The sequence below is a fragment of the Excalfactoria chinensis genome, chromosome 6, assembly GCF_039878825.1.
Source record: "Excalfactoria chinensis isolate bCotChi1 chromosome 6, bCotChi1.hap2, whole genome shotgun sequence".
Classification (NCBI taxonomy): domain Eukaryota; kingdom Metazoa; phylum Chordata; class Aves; order Galliformes; family Phasianidae; genus Excalfactoria; species Excalfactoria chinensis.
Window position 1 is genome coordinate 442,284 of NC_092830.1, and position 18,276 is coordinate 460,559.

An 18,276-nucleotide genomic window follows, 5' to 3' on the forward strand; every position below is an offset into this window, starting at 1 on the left:
CTGAGACTGCCCGTGTCGCACCGCCCGGAGCTGCTGCACGGGAACAGGCTGCCCAAGGAGGCTGGGGGTGCCCCATCCCTGCAGGCATTCAAGGCCAGGCTGGATGTGGCTCCGGGCAACCTGCACATCTGCTGGGCTTCTTTGTGTACACATCTCTGTGGGAAGCTTCTCCACAGAGATAACCGTTTTCATTAATAACAGTCCGTGTTTAAGTTTCATTTTCTTGTATTTATTTCATTCTGTAGCAAAGCGGTTAACAGCGTACATATTAGAATCCAGGCACGTGTAAAACAGAGTCCGATTTTAAGCATTAAAAAGAAAGCCTTCCTTTGGTAAGCTGAGAACTGACTTGTTTGGTGTTGGTTTGTTTTTAATTAAATTAGATCAACACAATATTAACAAACGATTTGAAATATATATACATATATATATGTACACACAACAGGAAATCACAAAAAGAAAGCCTTCTAAAAGGCTATACAAATCCGGTCATTTTGAAGTGAAAATCCATTAAATACCCAAGAAGACAGCAGGAGTGCCCTTTACCAGGAGCACACCTAAAACACAAACACACCCAGTGTGCCACCCAGGCTGCATCTCCCATGCTCAGACCATCCTGCATTCATGCTTTCTCCACTAGAGGCTCTATATAATGTCAGTACCCAGATACAAACACAACACAGCAGTCCAAAGCCTCCTGATAGAATCCAATGCAGTCTGAGCAGCAGAAGACAAAGTCTTTGGTACCGAGGTATCGTACTGAGGTATGTCTGTACAAGCAGGTTAATGCGAACCTTCTGAAAGCCAGATGTTCACAGGGGTGCTGGTTGGTGACAGTCCCAGCAGGACAGGAGAGGAACGGGCAACACACCTTCCACAGGTTGCTCTCTTGTGCACCTTGCTGGCTTTCCTCACCTTCCTTTCCCTTCCAGACAGCGCATGAAGCGCACAGCAAGCGCTCCATCCTTCCACCTGCAAAACCTCTTTGGGACAACACTGCCAATTGAACAAAGTGAAAGATGATTTTGTCCATCGAGCAGCCTCGCCGTCATAGTTTCATGTGTGACAGGCGGAATTCTGGCCGCCCAAAGCAAAAAGGTAACTTTGAAGCCCACCCTGCTCCCCGTTTTGTTCCAACAGTGAGTCGAAACCATTTCCCAACATTTCATTTCTCATACCCAGCCAATGAGGCTCATAGTCACTCACTGTCCCCAGCAGCTGCTGTCCGTACAACGGGTCCGGAGCAGCACACATCCCCTGGTACCTCCCTTCGTGTTTTGCAGGTACTGAAGGAGGGCTTGCCTCGCTAGCTGCAAAATGAGGAGAGCTGTGCCTCAGCTGCTTCAGCTCAAGCATAGACTCTCCTTCACCACAGCTTGGAATGGAACTGCTACTGAAGGGAGAGGTGTTAGGCTTGATATATGAGTAGGTCTCATCGACCAGACCTTGGTCAGCATTTAAGTAGCTTAAGACAGGCTTGCTATACGTGTTGTCCTTAGCTGCTAGATATAAGTAATCTTCTGTACAAGGCTGGAAGACATCTGCGTAGTAGTTTTCAGGGCAAGATTTCTTCAGATACAGGTAATCCTGCGCTTGCTGCGCAGGGAGCGAGTGCTGAGGGGCACCGCCTACTGTTCCCACACCGAACTGCTCCCCCTTTCCCATATAGTCCAGGCCGAAGTGAGACGAGGTCTGTCCGGGGACTCCAAAGCTCCTCCAGTGAGCATCGAGCCTCGCGTACTGCGGCCCGGACCAGGGCAGCGGCTGGCCGGGGCAGCTCTGGTTGTCCCCCGGCAGCCCCGGCTGCAGGGCTTGCTCGGTGCCGAGGCCCCGGAGCTGGCCGCCCCCGCCGCAGTGCCCCCGCTCCTCCTTGGCGGCCGCCGCCTGCGGGGGCTGAGCGCCTTCGCTCTTCTTGCGGTTCAGCTGCCGGGCCCTCCTGTTCTGAAACCAGACCTGCGAGAGGAAAGCGGAGTTAAACACGACGTCCCGATGCCCGTCGAGGCGCTCTGACATCCCAAAGGACGGCCCGTGGGGGGCCGCCGCCCGCCGCCGCTCTTACCTGGATCCTGGACTCGGGGATGTCGGTGAGGCCGGAGAGCTGCTCTCGCAGGGCGATGCCGGGGTACGGCTGCTTCTCGAAGGTGCGCACCAGCAGCTCCAGCTGCGCTTTGCTGAAGGACGTGCGCTTCCTCCGGCCTCCCTCCCGCGGGGAGGCGCGGCGTGGCGGGGCGTCGCCTGCCGGGATGCTGCGGGGCTCCATGAGGGCTGCGAGGGCCGCGGCCGCTCCTCGCCTTATGAGCCCTCCGCCCGGCTCTCGGCGACCCCCACCCGCCCGGGCCTGCCCCGCCGATAGGGCCGGGTGACTCACAGCCGTCTCCCACACCTCCATTGTCATCCCATCACCAAAATACACACGGGGAGGTCTCGCCCCGCTGGAGGAGCCGCGGCGTCTCACGGCGAAGCGGCCGCCGCCGCCACCAACCCACCCAGCGTTTTTTTCATTCAAATGGAGGGTCAATAATTTAACGAGGGCGGTTCTTTAGGCCGCTTGGGCCTTCTGAAAGGCCGCCTCTGCTCTCGGACGGACCGGCACCAACGCTGGAAACAGCGGGGCTCCGCTGGGCGCTGGGATCCCTCCAGGCTAAGGAATACAGGTGTCCCATGTCACCTCTATGTCTGTGCCGGCCCTTCTCCAGAAGGGAAGCTACCCTACGCATTACTGACCGGCTTACAGGTCCTATTCCCAGTAGAGGAAGGTTTCTCCTTGACTTTACCTGGGTGCCTTGCCCAGGTGCTGCATCAAAACGCACCACAAAACACTAAAGCCTCCCCCCACTTCTCTCCCATTAGTTTTCTTCTCTTGCTCATCATAACCTCTCCTTCAAGTGCTTCTTTTTCTCCTCCAGACCGCTCTACTCACTGAGTCATGTACAGGACAAGAAAGCTCTCTGATCTCCAAGGTGAGATCATGACCCATTAATTCAGAAGTATTAATTCAAAAGGCAGGGCCAAGAATATTCTTTTACAGAGCCAAGAGTGACATAAGAACTTACAGGGAGCGGTGGCTGCAATGCCAAAAGGGTTTAGATGTTAAAACAGGATTAGAACAGCAACAAATCAATTTCTTAATGTAATAATTTGTCAAACGAAGCCATTAGAAGCTATCACTGAAGGCGTTCAAGAACAACAGCATCATTACTAAGTCTGTCTTTTGTCTCGGCACATCTCCAGTCATTTCCAGCCTTAGAACCAGTTCCAGCTTGCTGTGAAACTTAAGGGTCCAAGAACAAAGTCTGTTCAGAGTATCTGGGAGCGACAGCTTGAAACAATTTCTCATTACTCTTCCCCATTCTTCTACCACATCGCTCTTGTCAGCCTGGGCTATCACAGCTCAGGTACATTCTTTTCTCCCTCAGAGTTTCAGGATGGTTCAGAGATTTTCCTTTCCAACTAAGAAATACCATTTGCATACAGCCAAGCATTTGCACATACGAGAACAGGGAAGAGCAGACAGGTAGCAGATGGTTTGTCAGTTCTAGGTATGGTCAAGGTGCACTGCTAAGCTTTAGATTGCTTATGTTATTCAGATAGATATGTAAGGAAGAGTCAATTGCGGTTCAGATACAATAAGCAAGCCTGCAGAGCTTAATGGCATGGTTTTGTCGATGACCTTCTCAACAGTAAATTCAGCTTTAGCTGCTCCGCTCCTCATTCTCATCACACAGGATGCAGTTCTGCTTGCATTTAAGCCCACAAATGGCTTCACACACAGACCCGCACGTGCCAGCTCCAACGCACTAGAAAATAAGCCAATTCACAGAGCTACTCCCTCCTAAAAGTGATTGTTTGCGGGCCAGGTTAGTTCATGGCCAGCTTATTTCAGACACCAGCATGAGACAGGGGATGCATAAACACAGAAAGAAAGAAGAGTTGGCGAGCCCTGATTTAAATTGGCACGAAACTGCATACGGCCTTTCCATTTCTGCATCCTCCATACATCTATCCATGGGGTGCACAACAAACTGGGTCCAGGAAACCCATCTGCAGGTTACAAAGAGAGCTGATTCATTCAGTCTGGCCGCAGTGAAAGTGATACCCCGAGGAAGGCTAGAAAAATAAAGTAATAAATAAGCTGTCATTTTCTTTTTTTTTCCTGTGCATGCTTTCCAATTTTTATGGCAGAAATATACATATATATATATGAAAACATCATGTCATGGGAATGACTACAACACAAAACCGACCCTGCGGGCAGCCTGCAATATTGGTCCCAAAGGAACCCCCCCCCCAGCACGCACATACACGCCTTACAGACACAGCCTGCTCAGAAGAGATAAGGAAGGAGTCAGCAGAGGAGAACCTCTGGGGCTTGCAGCGACTTGCACTGCTTGCTAATAGCGAGTGTCCATCGCTGCTGGCTAGGTCAAATAGACAGGCTTTTGTTAACATCCTCTGGCTATGGAGAGAGCAGTTCACACTTCCTGGAGTTATTGTTTCAGGCATTCTGCCAGGCAGCCTCTTTACACCCTTCATTTCGAGAGATTTTCTTTGCAATGCTAATTGATAGAGACTTAGATTGCGAGTTTGTTTTTAAGTGAGATTCCAGGAAACAAGATGGCAATCTTTTCCTCCCCCTCCTCTCTTCCCTCTTCTGCTGAAGCATTTGGACTTGGCCTAACCTAAGAGCTAACTTCTGCTACAGCGTCCCTTTAAGTCGCTTTAAGATATATATATATGTATGTATTAGACATTTAGGAGAGGCAGCATCATTGTTAGGAAAGGACTAGCCACAGTGCTCGTTAAAAATGGCTCTGAAAAAGATTTGCATCTATCTTAGTCCAGATGAGGGCATCGGGAGCTCCTCAATCCCTCCAGAGCAGCCCCAGCGTTAGAATATGCAAAGAATCACTTCAGCATGGATGGGGTGCCGAATCACCCAGCGCTGCGTGGCTCTGCCACCAGGCGCCTGCCTGGGGAGTCTGTGCTCAAGCACAGACCTCCAGAAATCCCTACATCAAACATCTTCTAGGGCAGCACGGCGTTACTGATGTTTAACCAGCAGATCTTTTCATCCTGATGGAGGCAAGATCAATTTCACTAGTTGGTCTTCAGACATTAACACCTCATAAAAAGAATGTTCATGCCCCCTTATCCAGAGTGCATCTTTAATTATCTTCTGGTACACTTTTTGCAGCCCATTACTTACAAGTCAACACCGCTTTAATTATGGGCTTGGCAGTAAAAGACAGCCCTTACATCACTGAAATAAAAACACTGCAAAACAACCCTGGAGAATAAGAGAGATGTCATGTCCAAACCCCGTGGAATTCAGCAGAATAACGTGGATTGATTCTCTTCTACAGAGATTTCCCTGTGTGTTATGCTGCCACAGAAAGCATGCCTAGGAACATCACAAGCAGCCATGCTCGTGTCCATTTGTTCCCCATCCAGCTGAGATCTAGCTCTTAAGAGAGCTGTCACCTGCAATAAGGAGCTCTTCCCTATAGCAAACAACTAACTCCAGAGTCTAAGATCATATAGTTCCAATCCCCCTGCTCTAGGCGGGGACACCTCCCTCTAGCCCAGGTTGCTCATAACTTCATCCAGCCTGGCCCCAATGCTTCTACGGAGAGGGCATTCACAGCCTCACTGGGCAACCTGTTCCAGTGATGTGCAGTTTGAATAGCCTGAGCCTGCATAGAGTTAGGATGGCTACAGCCTAACGATGGCAAATCAGTAGAGTGCTCAGAACTGCAGGATGGGCTGCTGGATTCCTACTTGCAAGAAGCCAAATGCTTAGATCATCACAGACTTTGTTCTTCTTTGAGTAGGAAAAGCCTCACAGTAACCTCTGCAGTTGCAAAGGGATTCACTAAAATCCTGCCTAGAAAAAAAAATAATCCTGCATAATATCCTCTCAAATGCAAATCAGACCTCCACAGTATTGCCAGGCACAGGTCCATCCGGCAGGCCCTCACTTGCCCCAGCACCACCCAGGCAGGCACCATTCCATTTAAATGCAGATGTATTTGTGCCCATCAGGGTCAGGTTCACAGTCTATATCACTTCACTGCAATCTCTTCTCTTATACTCCATATATCTCTACTCTTATACTCGTCTCCATCCCCGTCTCCTTCACCTTTGTAAGGGAGGCTCCAGCAGCCTCCCCACTGTCTGTGTAACGGATGCCTTGATACTGATCCGCTCCAGAAACACCTGTGGACTCTTTGCATCTTAAGAGGGTCAGAGTTCTGAACTGCAGACATTTTGGGACGGGGACTATATATTTTTCTGTGTATATGTGCTGATAGAATACAAGCACACCCACACGATGGTATAGGAATACTACATCATAGTCTGCCAAGCTTGATTACGATAACTAGTCACCTAAAGATGAGTGAATGTGGCCTTAAGGCTAGTCTGCTGGGCCTGGAGACAAGCTGTCTGCAGTCTTCTCCTCCCTGCTCAAAGAACTATCATCTAAGTTCCCTTGTCAGCCCTATTCCTTCTCATCTCTCAAACACCATCCCCACCCATGTGGATGTCCGCAAGTGTGCTTCCCACCCGCCTCACCCATATGCTAGTGCTCCCAGATCTCTGCTAGATCTGTGTTGGATTCTTGTACTGCAGCCAGTTTTTCCCTCACAATATTCCTATTTCAGGCACAAAGGGGATGAAAAAATAGAGCTAGAAAACAGTCCATTGACATAATGTTTGTGTTACCTGAGAAACACTTTAAAAATGCATTAGCTGAGCCCAGTGGACCCTCAAGAGTAACACACAGATCGGAAGACTTTCCTTTTCCCAACACTGCACGCCCTCATTTACCACCATGCACGTGAAGAACTTGGCAACCAAAGGCTGCAGCTTTCAGAGTTGGAACTAGAAATAAAAAGAAAGGAATTCCTCGGGAAAGCAACGAGAAGCGATACCAGATACCAAGTAGTGTGTGTTAAAGCACTCCTTCAGCTGTCATCGGGTAGTTGAGGGGCAGAGCAAGGCACCAGAATGCTGGTAGTTTGTTGGAGATTTACTGCTTTGGCCTGTTTTAACAGCTCAGTGAGTAACACTGCAGGATGCTGGAGCGCACCCACAGCCCACTTTTTGAATGGTTTCAACTTGCCACGTTCTTCCAACATAGAAAAAGCAAAGAGGGCTTCCTGGTCACATACCATTTATCCTGGTGAGGTAGGGTCAGTATTATTAGTCTCTCAGAAAGGTATAAAACGCTCTTTTTGTTCACATACTCGTACAAATTCCTGTCAAATCCTTCAGCATAAACCTAACCTAAAGGCATCCCATCAAACACTCGTAAGATAAATTCCGGCTTCATAAACTGAGCTTTCACATGGATGTCACTTGTTCCTACGTCACATAAGGAAAGAAATCCATCAGAAATGTTTGCTAATGTTTCAGTAGGACTGAAGTTGTTGACTTCCAACAGACACCAGCAACTATAGATCTGTAGAGTGCACGCCTGTGACCAACACTGAAGCTATTCTTGCAGCCTGCATTTCAGACTGGTGAGCTTTTGCAGGCTGTTTAGAAAGGCTTATTAATGGAGCACGATAAAGAAGTCTGTTTCTTTTTACTAACAAAAAGCACAGTGAAAGCATTGGGATGGGCAGATGGAACTCAACATCAATCCACCCGTAAAACACACTAACCGAATCTGTAGTAAAATTCATAAGAAATACAACCCCCTACAGCTTAAAAGCAATACTTAGTTCTTAATCTCTGCAAAGACTAAAGCAGCAGGTTGGGGCCTTTACAGCCGGCAATTTCCAAGCCTTGAATTACGCTCCTGATTATATTCAAAATACAACAGAAGAGACCTAGTTTTATCAACACACACAGAATAGGGATGCATCAAGGAGAGGTGTATTTACTTGCGAGACACACAGTATCACAACCAGCAACATTACTACACCTCATTGTTTCTCCTTAGGTACTTCTCCTTGCTCCTTAAAAAGGCTTTGTAAGTATGTGAATGCCGGCCGTTATGAGTGAAATGCCCGGCTGGTGGAACAGCAACAGGCGATATTTGAAAGACTGTAAGTTCCCTTAGACCCTTTCATCCCAGAACTTAGTGATATAATGTTCAGTATGCCACTACAAAACGGGCAGAGTTGGTTGCTACTCTAACCAGCTAGCATACAGACATTGCTGCCAGCAGCTTCCCTACAGCACTGTCTTGTATTGATAGTTTCATCTCAGGTAACTTCCACTAACTGCATCCAGTCTCTCTCATACAAGCTTCAAACCCATTTTAAAGTTGGCTGCATTTCATTCCCAAGTAACTTCCTAAAAGGAGCCCAATCCCGTAACCCTCACTGGTACAGAAAGCGGCTGTTTACACAGTCACATCCCTGCCTCCAGTGGGATGACTCACGCAATAAATGTTGGTCTGGATCAGAGTAACCACCCCCCCGCCCCCTCTTTATTTTTCCCTTTTGGAGAGGATTTTAAAGGACACAGAGACATGTTGGCTTTTCTATCTGCTCTCCTCGGGCAGCTACCAGGAACACAAAACAAAAGAGGCAGACTACCTGGCAAATACCCTTTGTACTTCCCGATGAAAGTGAGATAGTCAATATCTCTAAGTTAGAGATAGCAAATGTTTCTAAACCAGGGGGATGGGGGGGCTGGGAGGGGAAACAAGCTTTCCCCAGTATTAGATACAACAAAAAAGCCAGCATTTGAAAATCTAAGAAAGTGATATGCTGCTATAAACAGCAGGTACACCTTGGGGATTAGTCAGAAAAGAATGCACTACTCCATAGTATTGTTCCAAACTTAATGATTCTATAATCATTCTGTCACCATTAGATGATCAGAGGGCTACAGCACCTTCCCTATGAAGGCTGAGGGAGCTGGGCTTGTTCAGCCTGGAGGAAAAAAGGCTGTGGGGTGACCTCACTGCAGCCTTTCAGTACCTAAAGGGAACCTATAAACAGGAGGGGAGTCAACTCTTTGAAAGGGTAGATAACAGCAGGACAAGGGAAATGGTTTCATGTTGAAGGAGGGAAGATTGAGCTTGGATGTCAGGGGGAAGTTGTTTACTATGAGAGCGGTGAGGTGCTGGAACAGCTGCCCAGAGAGGCTGCGGATGCCCCATCCATCCCTGGAGGTGTTCAAGGCCAGGTTGGATGGGGCCCTGGGCAGCCTGGGCTGGTATTAGATATGGAGATTGGTGACCCTGCCTGTGGTGGGGGGGTTTGAGATTCGTGATCCTTGAGGTCCTTTAGAACCCAGGCCATCCTGTGATTCTATGATCCTATGAAAACAGCCTTAGTGAGCAATCTGTATAGCCTGACACATAGTAAAGCTATATTGCTCACCTTTGAATGCCTCTAGAGCCCCATCATAGCTGACTGCTAGTTACCAGCATCTGCATGTGCTCCAGCACAGGAAGCTGTTTTGATGCATCACACAGACATGTGTTACAAAGCATGCACTAACGGTGTGATGTGAGTGAGCTGCATGCTGCTGGGAGCTGCCAGACCTCATTCCATCCTGGTGTGACACGGGTTAGAGGAATCACACTGACTCACAGAACGGCCTGTGTTGAAAGGGTTACAACCCCCTGCTCCGTGCAGGCCCCCTGGCACCGAACCGAGCCCCTTCCCGCTCCCCTGCGCCGTGCCTCAAGAGGGCGACCGCACCTGCCCGTGCTGCCCGCTTTCCTCTGAGACAGCGACCCGCACCGGCCGAGCCTTGCCGCCACGGGGCGCTGCGGCCTCATAGCGGAGCCCGCCGGAGCGGCAGGAAATGACGCGGTCCGACACCCGCCGGCACGGGGCGGCCCACCGGCACCTGCGGCCGCTCCGCCCGCGCTCCGCCCCCCCCGCTCCTCAGTTTACCTCCGGCGGCGGCTCCCGGCCCGGCGCTCGGCGGCAGGATGACGGGTGCGGAGCGGGTGCGCGATGGCAGCTGCCACTTCCAGCGTTCGCGGCTCCTCTGGATGATCGGCATCATCTTCGGCATGATCCTGCTGGGCGTAAGGGCGGCGGGCACGGGACGGAGAGCCGGGCAGGGGGTGCTGCGTGTGGGACTGAGGGACGGGAGCGGGGCGGACATCCCACTCCTCATCGACCGTTGTCAGACTGCAGCCATGACACGGTGCAGGGGTGGCCGAAGAGCCGGCCCGAAGGTGACCTTAACGTTAATAACCCTGTTTTTCTCTTCACAGTGGGTAACGCTGTCACCTTCAACTATCCCTTATAGCTATTTGGGACTGTTTGGTGATTTCCTTCGTTATTTAGTGAAGAACCACCACAAGTGGGTGTGCTATGGGTGAGTGCCATCTGGCTGCCTGCACCTCTCCGTCTGTCCCTGATGCTAACGAGCTGTCCTGTAACGTGGCTGTCAGTTACACTTGGAGTTCAGCGTAGCTCATTGCAGCTCAGGCTGTGGGGCAATAAGTACCGTGAGAGATGAGACAGGCTAAGGCCAGGCTGGAGGGATAAGAACTCGGCTTACAGTTTGGCGTCTGTGTTGGTCTCCTGAGGAAGGAAAGCACACAGATAAGACTTTCAGAGGCAGTTATTGGTCCGTATGTAAACTTATATTTGCTGTTATTTTGCCAGCGGGTTTCTCAAATATCCTAATCCTCTCATCTTAAGAGCTGGAGAACACTTTCCTATAGCTCAGCCTCACACTTGTTGGATTCTTAAGGGAATCCTCAGCCTGCCTTGTTTATTTTACTATACATCATGTATAACATGGCCTTTGTCTTTGCTCAGAGCATCCTATACTTGAACAAGGTACTGAATTGATCCTAATGGGATATCTTTTATATGAAAACTTAAAAATCAAGGAGAAAGAATTCTAACATTCCATACCCTCAATGCATGCACACAGTTGAACTATACCTATACACATACATCTGCACCCTCAAAGGCTTTCCTATTTGATCACTAAAATTAGTTCTGCAGGTATTCAGTAAGCACTGGGCTTAACCAAGTACTGAAACGCATGGATACATGCAATGGGTACACAAAAAAACAATGAATTTTCTTATCTTTTTTTTTAGGTTCTACGTATCCTGGTTGATTCACATAGTAGAAGCCTTGTACGGTATAAAGTTATGCCAGTAAGTTGATCTCCCCCCATCGCTTCTTACCTTAAGTTCTCTGGAAAGGATTTCTGGTACAAGTGATTTAAGTTATAAACTGATTTTGGTGGTTGTCAGGAAGAACATCAGTTCTGAGGCTGCTGGGCAAGTTCACACCAGAGAGATACTTTGCTGTCCACCGCAGAAGGTTATTGCTGTATTGGATAGCAAAAATAGAGGATGGCAGCTTGGCAGACTGGCAGCAGGGTCTGTCAAAGCTCATCTGTTTGCAACCAACCAAACACATTGTATTGTGTACTCTTGGTCTAACAGGCATAGCTGCTTATTCCTCGTTGTTAGTTCAGATGCTGGGTAACAGCAGTCCAGATAGCAGGGGGAAAAATAAGTGGGAGTTTAATCAGGTCTTACCTCATCAGAATTCTGACTCCTAGTTACCTGTTGAAATAGATTGCATCTGTGTTGTGAAAATGCACTTGGATACCTCCATTTGGGATTACTTAAGATCTAGTTATATATTGCATCTTCTGTGGAAGAAAGTACTCGCTAATCAGATTCTAATGCCAACCTAGTCTTAAGTTAGGATAACAAATCTTTCGGGAGTTCTGTTCCTTTTAATCTTGTCTCCAATTCAGAAGAATGCAGATACGAGTTTTCACGCTCATATTTTGTGCTGATTCTCATTACTCTGCAGAGGTGTCAAATTAATTTGCCACTGCGAAAACTCCAACTTCCTTTAATTAAGGCCCTATCTGTCTCTGGCTTCTCATATAACATCTCTTGGAAGCAAAGGCATTTTGTTCCACTGAGCTATTTGAAGTGGCTCTCCAGCTTGTTTTCTGCCTTCAGAATGGTATCTGATGATTAACTGTTTACCAAACTCTGGTTTTAAGCTATAGCTTTAAAGCTTTACCTGTGGTTCTGCAGAAAGCTTTTACATGCATTGGCTTAAGGTTATATTAAGAGGCAATTTCATGACTGCTGAGCATATCAAGTGGATGTACTGCAAACAAGTTAAGTAGTGAAGTTGCTGCAAGTAAATGTTGAAGACCATAAGAAGGAGAGCACGGATTGCCTGCCCATCATCTTCTGTTGAGGCACGCTTCTGTGGATAACTAAGTAGTTGTACTCTCCTATTAGCACTAAACACTGTTAACTGATGAAAGAGATAGTAATACCTGCATATGAACATCACGAAGGAGACATGAGGAAGAACTGGAGAGAAAGGAGGTATAAACTCATTAATTAGCAGCGGTACTTGCGTTGGGTTTTGGCCTGTTTCCTCATACGGTCTCTTCAAGTAAGCTTGCTGTATATACAAGCAGGTAAAGTTCTTGAGACATAGTTTTCCATTGTCTGGACTCATTTGCAAACACTGCATTAGGGATTATAAAAGTTTTCCCACAGCTGGTAGGAAAAAAAATTAGGAACAAAAATGGAGAAGAGTTGTGTCAGTCAGTACTTACTGCACATTCATTTGCTCTGTGTAGACACAACAGATGAACACTTGCAGCTGAAGTCAGCAGAGGGAGCTCACTTCTAAAGTGACTAAGTTTAAATGTGCTTATGCTTGCCATAAGTCTCTGGAAATGTGAAATGAGTTGATTGAGCTTTCACATCTCCTTTCCTCTGAAAATATTTCCCCACAACACTGAAATGGAAGAGGAAATGTGACATTGCTGACAAAGACAATTATCTTTACCAAGGTGAATGTGAGTCAGTTTTTAAGAGGTAACCAGCGTGACCATCTTGCTACTGTGGGCTGAAGTTACCACTGCTTCACATCCCTAATGTACTTAGTGGAGCATAAGTCAGCTTGCACGCAGGTTCTTTATAGCATGACTAGACCTCTTCCTGTAACAAACCAAACATTTGCATATGCTAATTGAAAACTGAAATAATTCAAGACAAGCATCTTGAGCCCCCTCTGCTTTTTTTCTCTAACCACAAATCCAGGCAACACCTGAGCAACTGTCAGGCCACTGGGCCTTGCAAGTGCACAGACAACCTTCAGGGTCTGTAGTCAGCAAGAAGGTACACAGATATCGCTGAGGAAGCTGCATGCACAAAACCTCTTTGAGTTTACTCTCTCTGCAGTTTATAATGCACCAAAATCATAAGCAGCAATACTGCCTTTTAAGGAATCAGTTTCAGTTTGAAGTGAATGTGAGATTAAACGTTCTAACCAAGTCTGAAGTACCGAGGTTCGGTAGAAATACCTTGTTAATTATCACAATATAGTCTGCAAGACTCAGCTTGTTGATACACATTCTGCTTTTGTTCCCATTGCAGATCTAAAGGCATCACTGACCCAGCAGTTCAGTTCCACTGGTTCATTCAGACACTTCTATTTGGGTACGCTTCCTTCGGTCTCCTGGTGTCGTACAAACCTCCAGCCAAGAAGTACTACTAGAAGCCCGTGACAGAAGTCTCTTCTCACATCCTTATTCTTCAGGAAACAACCTCACACGTTTAGAAGCTGTAATTAGCTAAGTCACATTCCTACTACATGATGCAGTGCCCTTCTACCAAATTAACTCTCTTTTGCTAAGGAAGAAACTCAGCTGTAATTCACAGGGCCCTGTGGAAGGTTTGGTAGAAATTCAGCCTGTCGATCTTGGCACTGCCTAAGTTTAACTCTCTTACGCAAGAGCTGAAGGTTGCAGCCTTGCACTGTTTGATATAGATTGTATACTCTGATTGTCATTGGTGAGGAAAGGCCCTGACAGTAGTTAGTAGTACCTCATAGGTGACCTTTTCATGGGGAGAGTTTTCCTTCCTCAACAGATATTGTTATTTATGGCCACAAAGCCAGTCGCTGCTGTTTTGTGGCAGGATATAAGTTTTTCCTACCGTTTTTCTACAGGACCTTTCACAAGCTTTTTCTGTATTTGTTAGAGCCTGCTCTGTGGCATTTGTTTTGTCAGCTTACTTCTCTTCAACAAAGGACAGACTGCTTTATCGCTGCAGGCACATTAAAAAGACCAAGTCTTCTAAAAGACCAAGTTCAGGCTGAGCTGAAGCAGTGAGCTGGGATACATAAAGCGCTTCAACTCTGCTTAATTCTTGTGCCTTCAATTCCATGCAGCATGACCTCACCTCTCAAATGTGGATTTCCATCTCTTGAGTTGGTGTAGTATAATATACTCTCTATACAGCAGAGGGAGAACCCTGTAGCTTTTTGGAGAACTAACTTCTTATCCAAGAAAAGCACCTCGCAACATTCCAAAAAGAAAACCTCCAAGGCTGTCACATGAAAAGTAAGCCTAACAAGTCAGCGCTCACCACATCTTTGGTTTGTAGACCATCTTTACATCCCTCCGAGTATTTTCTTTATCTCTAATTGAGCCCCTTTGACCTCACTGCCTGTTTTACACCTCTCGGTCTTTAACCAGAACTGGCTTTTCTCATTCTTAGCACTTTAAAAAGTAATTACTATTTAAAATATTAACTGTGATTTGGGGAGAGGTTTCTTCCACACCACCCCTGGTGCTACTGTTCTGGTAAAAAGAAGAAGAGAACACAGGCTTTGCTCAAAAGAAATGCTCCTCGAGGCAGTAATGAGCAAGCATATACCTTGTGTAGTATGTACGCTAGACTATGAGACATCTGATACAGTTCAAGTGCAGGTACTTGAGGTTTTGGCTTTTTAGCTAAAAGCAAAGAGAAATGAAGAGCTTTAAGTGGTGGAGTGGCTTTTTTCCTTACCACTAACAGTCTTTAGAGAAGTAGAAAGGATGTTTAGTGGTTAGAAAACCACAGGAATATCGAGAACCTGGGCTAAGTTTCCCTGTGTAACTTTTTAATCTTATTCTGTGATCCTTTAATAAAGATTTAAAAAAAAAAGTTATTTTTCTTTTTATTTTCTCCTGGAAATGGATGGATCAATGAATTTCATGTAACTAGTGGTTATCTTTACACTAAGATCCATGCTTGGAACACACAACATGAGCTTTTTCTTCACAGGCAGCTTTGTCTGTCTCGGCTTCCCACTATAATAAAGCTCTGAAATCAGAACTACTCTGCTACCTTGCCCTGCCAGCAGCAGCCTGCAGAGCAAAGCCCTTGTGTTGCCAGCTGCCAGATCCTTTCAGGTGTGTTGTGGAATGTAAAGTGATTCCATCTTTAAGCAGTTAGCAGCCTACTTTGGGCTCCACTCAATTAGAAGGGCTTCCTTTTCAAGAGAGGTCAAAAAGGGTTTCTCAATGAATGGCTCTAAAACAGACTGCCTTGATTACAAGCTATTTCCAAAGCTGGAACTAATAGTTAGCAAGACAACAGCATCAGCTGATGGCCAGAGAGAAGCATTCCTCCAGGCTATCCTGATGCAATATTACTCTCGATCAGCTGGAGTAGTTTTATCCACTGCAATCAAAATACCCTCTCTATAAAAAAATAAATGGGGAAAGCACCAGAAATGTATGAAATGGATCCTTATTTTCTTAACAGCAGCACAAAGTTCAGGCTGCCACATCCCCAGTCAACCCATCCAGCCCTCCAGAAGGAAACACTTACTCTTAGGGCTTCACTGTAATGTCTCCAGGTGTTATTTCCTACCAGAACTAAGTGGTTATTTATGTATATATATATATAAATATATATGTGTGTGTGGTTACGTATATGTACATGGTTATATGAAGCTTACAGAAGGGCTTCTACAGTTAAAGAGCAGCACTAAATAAAAGGGTAAACCACCAAGAAAGCTAAGCTGATGCTCTGGAAGGATGGATAATACGACTGAATAGAAGTAAATGGAGTTTAACCATCCACTTCCAATCACAACCATAAGAAAGAAAATGCCTCCTATGAAAGCCAGTGGGTGAAGCTGTGTATACTTATGCTAATAATATAAAGTAGAATGAAAATGACTAACAGTACCTGCTAGTTGCAGGCGTTTGCTGAAATGAGTAATTGATTTTGCTTGCACGTTAAAAATAATTCACACAAATTGTAACCGATATCATTTATAACAAGGATCTCATGCTGGGGTTGCTTAATAACTTCAGTGCAGTGTAAAACTCCAAGAAACTACCCAGATTCTTTCTTCACCTTCCAAACAAAGTTCATGGAAGCGGATGGACATGAGTGCAATTAAAGGAAAGAGTCACCTCCAGGTTAGTAAGCTAAGAAATCAGTGCTCAAAATCTCCATCTGCTGATTATTCTGGGTCAGGAGCTGCAACATCAGCATGAAGGACCAGCTCAGAACCTTCCTTAAACCTAAGGAGGAACACAGTTCTAGAAAGCATTAGCTCACTGATCTTAAGGCTTTCTTACTACTGAGATACTCAAAGAAAGGGGTAACTCATGCAGATGCTTTCATTAAAGAGAATTCAAACTACACATTCCTTCTGCACTTATACCTCATGTGTAAGTAATGAGAAGGGAACATCCATTCACACTTGTTTACATTGCTGCTGCAAACAGCAGGTTTTTCTTTGTGTGTATCTAACTCAGCTTATTTCAAGACTCAGTGCAATACTTCAGCACATAAGCCCATACATTCAGTTCATCCTGTTAGCTGTTCAGACCAGTGCCTGTATAAACAGATAAGAGAGCATCATGGTTTGTTTTCAAAAAGGGGAGGGAAAAAAAGCCCTCAGCATTTCCTTCACTGCTGGCTATCGAAGGAGAGGCAATAACTTGGCACAAACCGCCACTGTATAAGAGCACACAGCCTAGCACACTGAATGTAATTGCAACAGGGGAATGACTGAAGGCAAGGAAGGGAGAGATGTAAGAAACTATGGTTGCATGCATTATCAGAAGTCTCACAGACCTCTCTTTAAGAAAAGCCTCTTAAGTTCCTCTTGAGCAAGCAGGGACACCAACTCACTGGCTCACAACACAAGTTAAAATCCCTTCCTAAAGACAAGTCAGGCATCACAAGGACCAGACATCATAAGAAAAACAAAACAAGAAAACCAACAAACACTCACCTCCATGACTTCCAGAAGCACAAAGACTGAAAACATCCACAGCAGACAGAAATCCCCAGTAAAACAAAGACCAAACATCATCACCAGAACTCCTGCTTTCCTGCTGTGGGGCAGGGCAAGCCCCTCATATCCTTTCTGTGGATGCACTCAGGTGTGCTTGATTCAGCTCTGCCCTGCCCTCAGCTTTTTAAAGACACATGGGGGAGTTGGGCTTAGGGATCTTGTTAGATATGCTTAATACTGAATTGCTTCAAAACATTCATATTTTATTAGGATGCTTCCAATCACCGGCAGCATTTCTTATTGCTGCTCATTTGACCATAGAGAAATGCATCAGCCCAGGAATGTGTGACATGCAGCAAAATTTGCTCTCCACTGGGATAAAAATGTTAGGAGCATGTGAACGTAAAGGTTGGTAGTAGGAAAAGTTCTGCAAACATCAATATTCCATACGTTGCAATCCGTTCACAGTTCAGCTCGTGGCAAAGAAGGTGACTGAAGAATCCAAGGCCATCAAATAAATGACTGGCAGTAATTTAAGCCCAACCCAGGAGCCTCATGTTTTGTTTTCTGCTCCCTAAAGCACACGCCTGCCTTTGGATCTAGCAGAAGTGTGATGCAGCGTGTCAAACACACTTAGTGCATTTTGGAAGGAGAAGGTGGAATGTGTCCCCAAACCTTCCAAAAGTAGGTTGAATGCAAGGGACAGCTTGCGAGGACATATGGGGTAATGGTTCCTGATGCCAAGTGGACACGTACTGGCAACGTTTGAGATGTTAATGCAGAGCTAAGGTGCCTTGGCTGAAGAAATTAGGAATCCACGTGGGAAGAGATGCTACCAAGAGAAGATACACCTTGTTTGCTTCAGTCCTTGGAAGAAGCTGTGCTGTGGCCCTAACAAATCCTGCTGCTCCCAGCATTAAGCAGCTTAGCTCCAGCAGAACTAATCAGGTCAAGGCATTCCCCTCCACTGGAAACAAGAACACGCATTCCACCTGGTAGAATGTGCTGCATCCTACAATAGAAGGCCTGGTTTAGTTAAGTTTGCAATATGTAAGCCACTCTAAAACCTGATTCAGCCAAGAAACCAGATGGACCTGCATAACAGCAGTAAAGAATGGAGATCACTTCTGATATCGTTATTTCAAGGAGTTTCATGCTAAAGAATACATTACAATTTATGGTTATGCCTAGTACAATAAAAAAAACAAAACTAAACAGCGTATGTCACGTGGCGTTTCAAAGAAACCTACAGATATGGAGA

At 46.2% G+C, this 18,276-nt stretch overlaps 2 protein-coding genes and 1 long non-coding RNA gene across 3 annotated transcripts; 1 reads left to right on the forward strand and 2 right to left on the reverse strand.

Annotated features, from left to right (window-relative positions):
* Positions 1-1,056: 1,056 nt before the first annotated feature.
* Positions 1,057-2,389, reverse strand: LOC140253998 (uncharacterized). Its single transcript, XM_072340166.1, has 2 exons — positions 2,060-2,389; positions 1,057-1,953 (listed from the first exon to the last, which is right to left on the reverse strand). The coding sequence occupies exons 1-2, from the start codon at positions 2,387-2,389 to the stop codon at positions 1,057-1,059; spliced, it is 1,227 nt and encodes a 408-aa protein (XP_072196267.1).
* Positions 2,390-9,768: 7,379 nt separating this feature from the next.
* On the forward strand, positions 9,769-14,907 carry TMEM254 (transmembrane protein 254). The gene is made up of 4 exons (XM_072340120.1): positions 9,769-10,000; positions 10,193-10,296; positions 11,036-11,095; positions 13,367-14,907. Exons 1-4 carry the CDS (start codon positions 9,902-9,904, stop codon positions 13,485-13,487), a joined length of 384 nt encoding a protein of 127 aa, XP_072196221.1. The 5' UTR covers positions 9,769-9,901; the 3' UTR covers positions 13,488-14,907.
* On the reverse strand, positions 10,307-17,099 carry LOC140253974 (uncharacterized). Its single transcript, XR_011904040.1, has 3 exons — positions 17,013-17,099; positions 11,126-11,271; positions 10,307-10,505 (listed from the first exon to the last, which is right to left on the reverse strand). It is a non-coding gene; the product is annotated as an uncharacterized lncRNA (long non-coding RNA).
* Between the last annotated feature and the right edge of the window lie 1,177 nt (positions 17,100-18,276).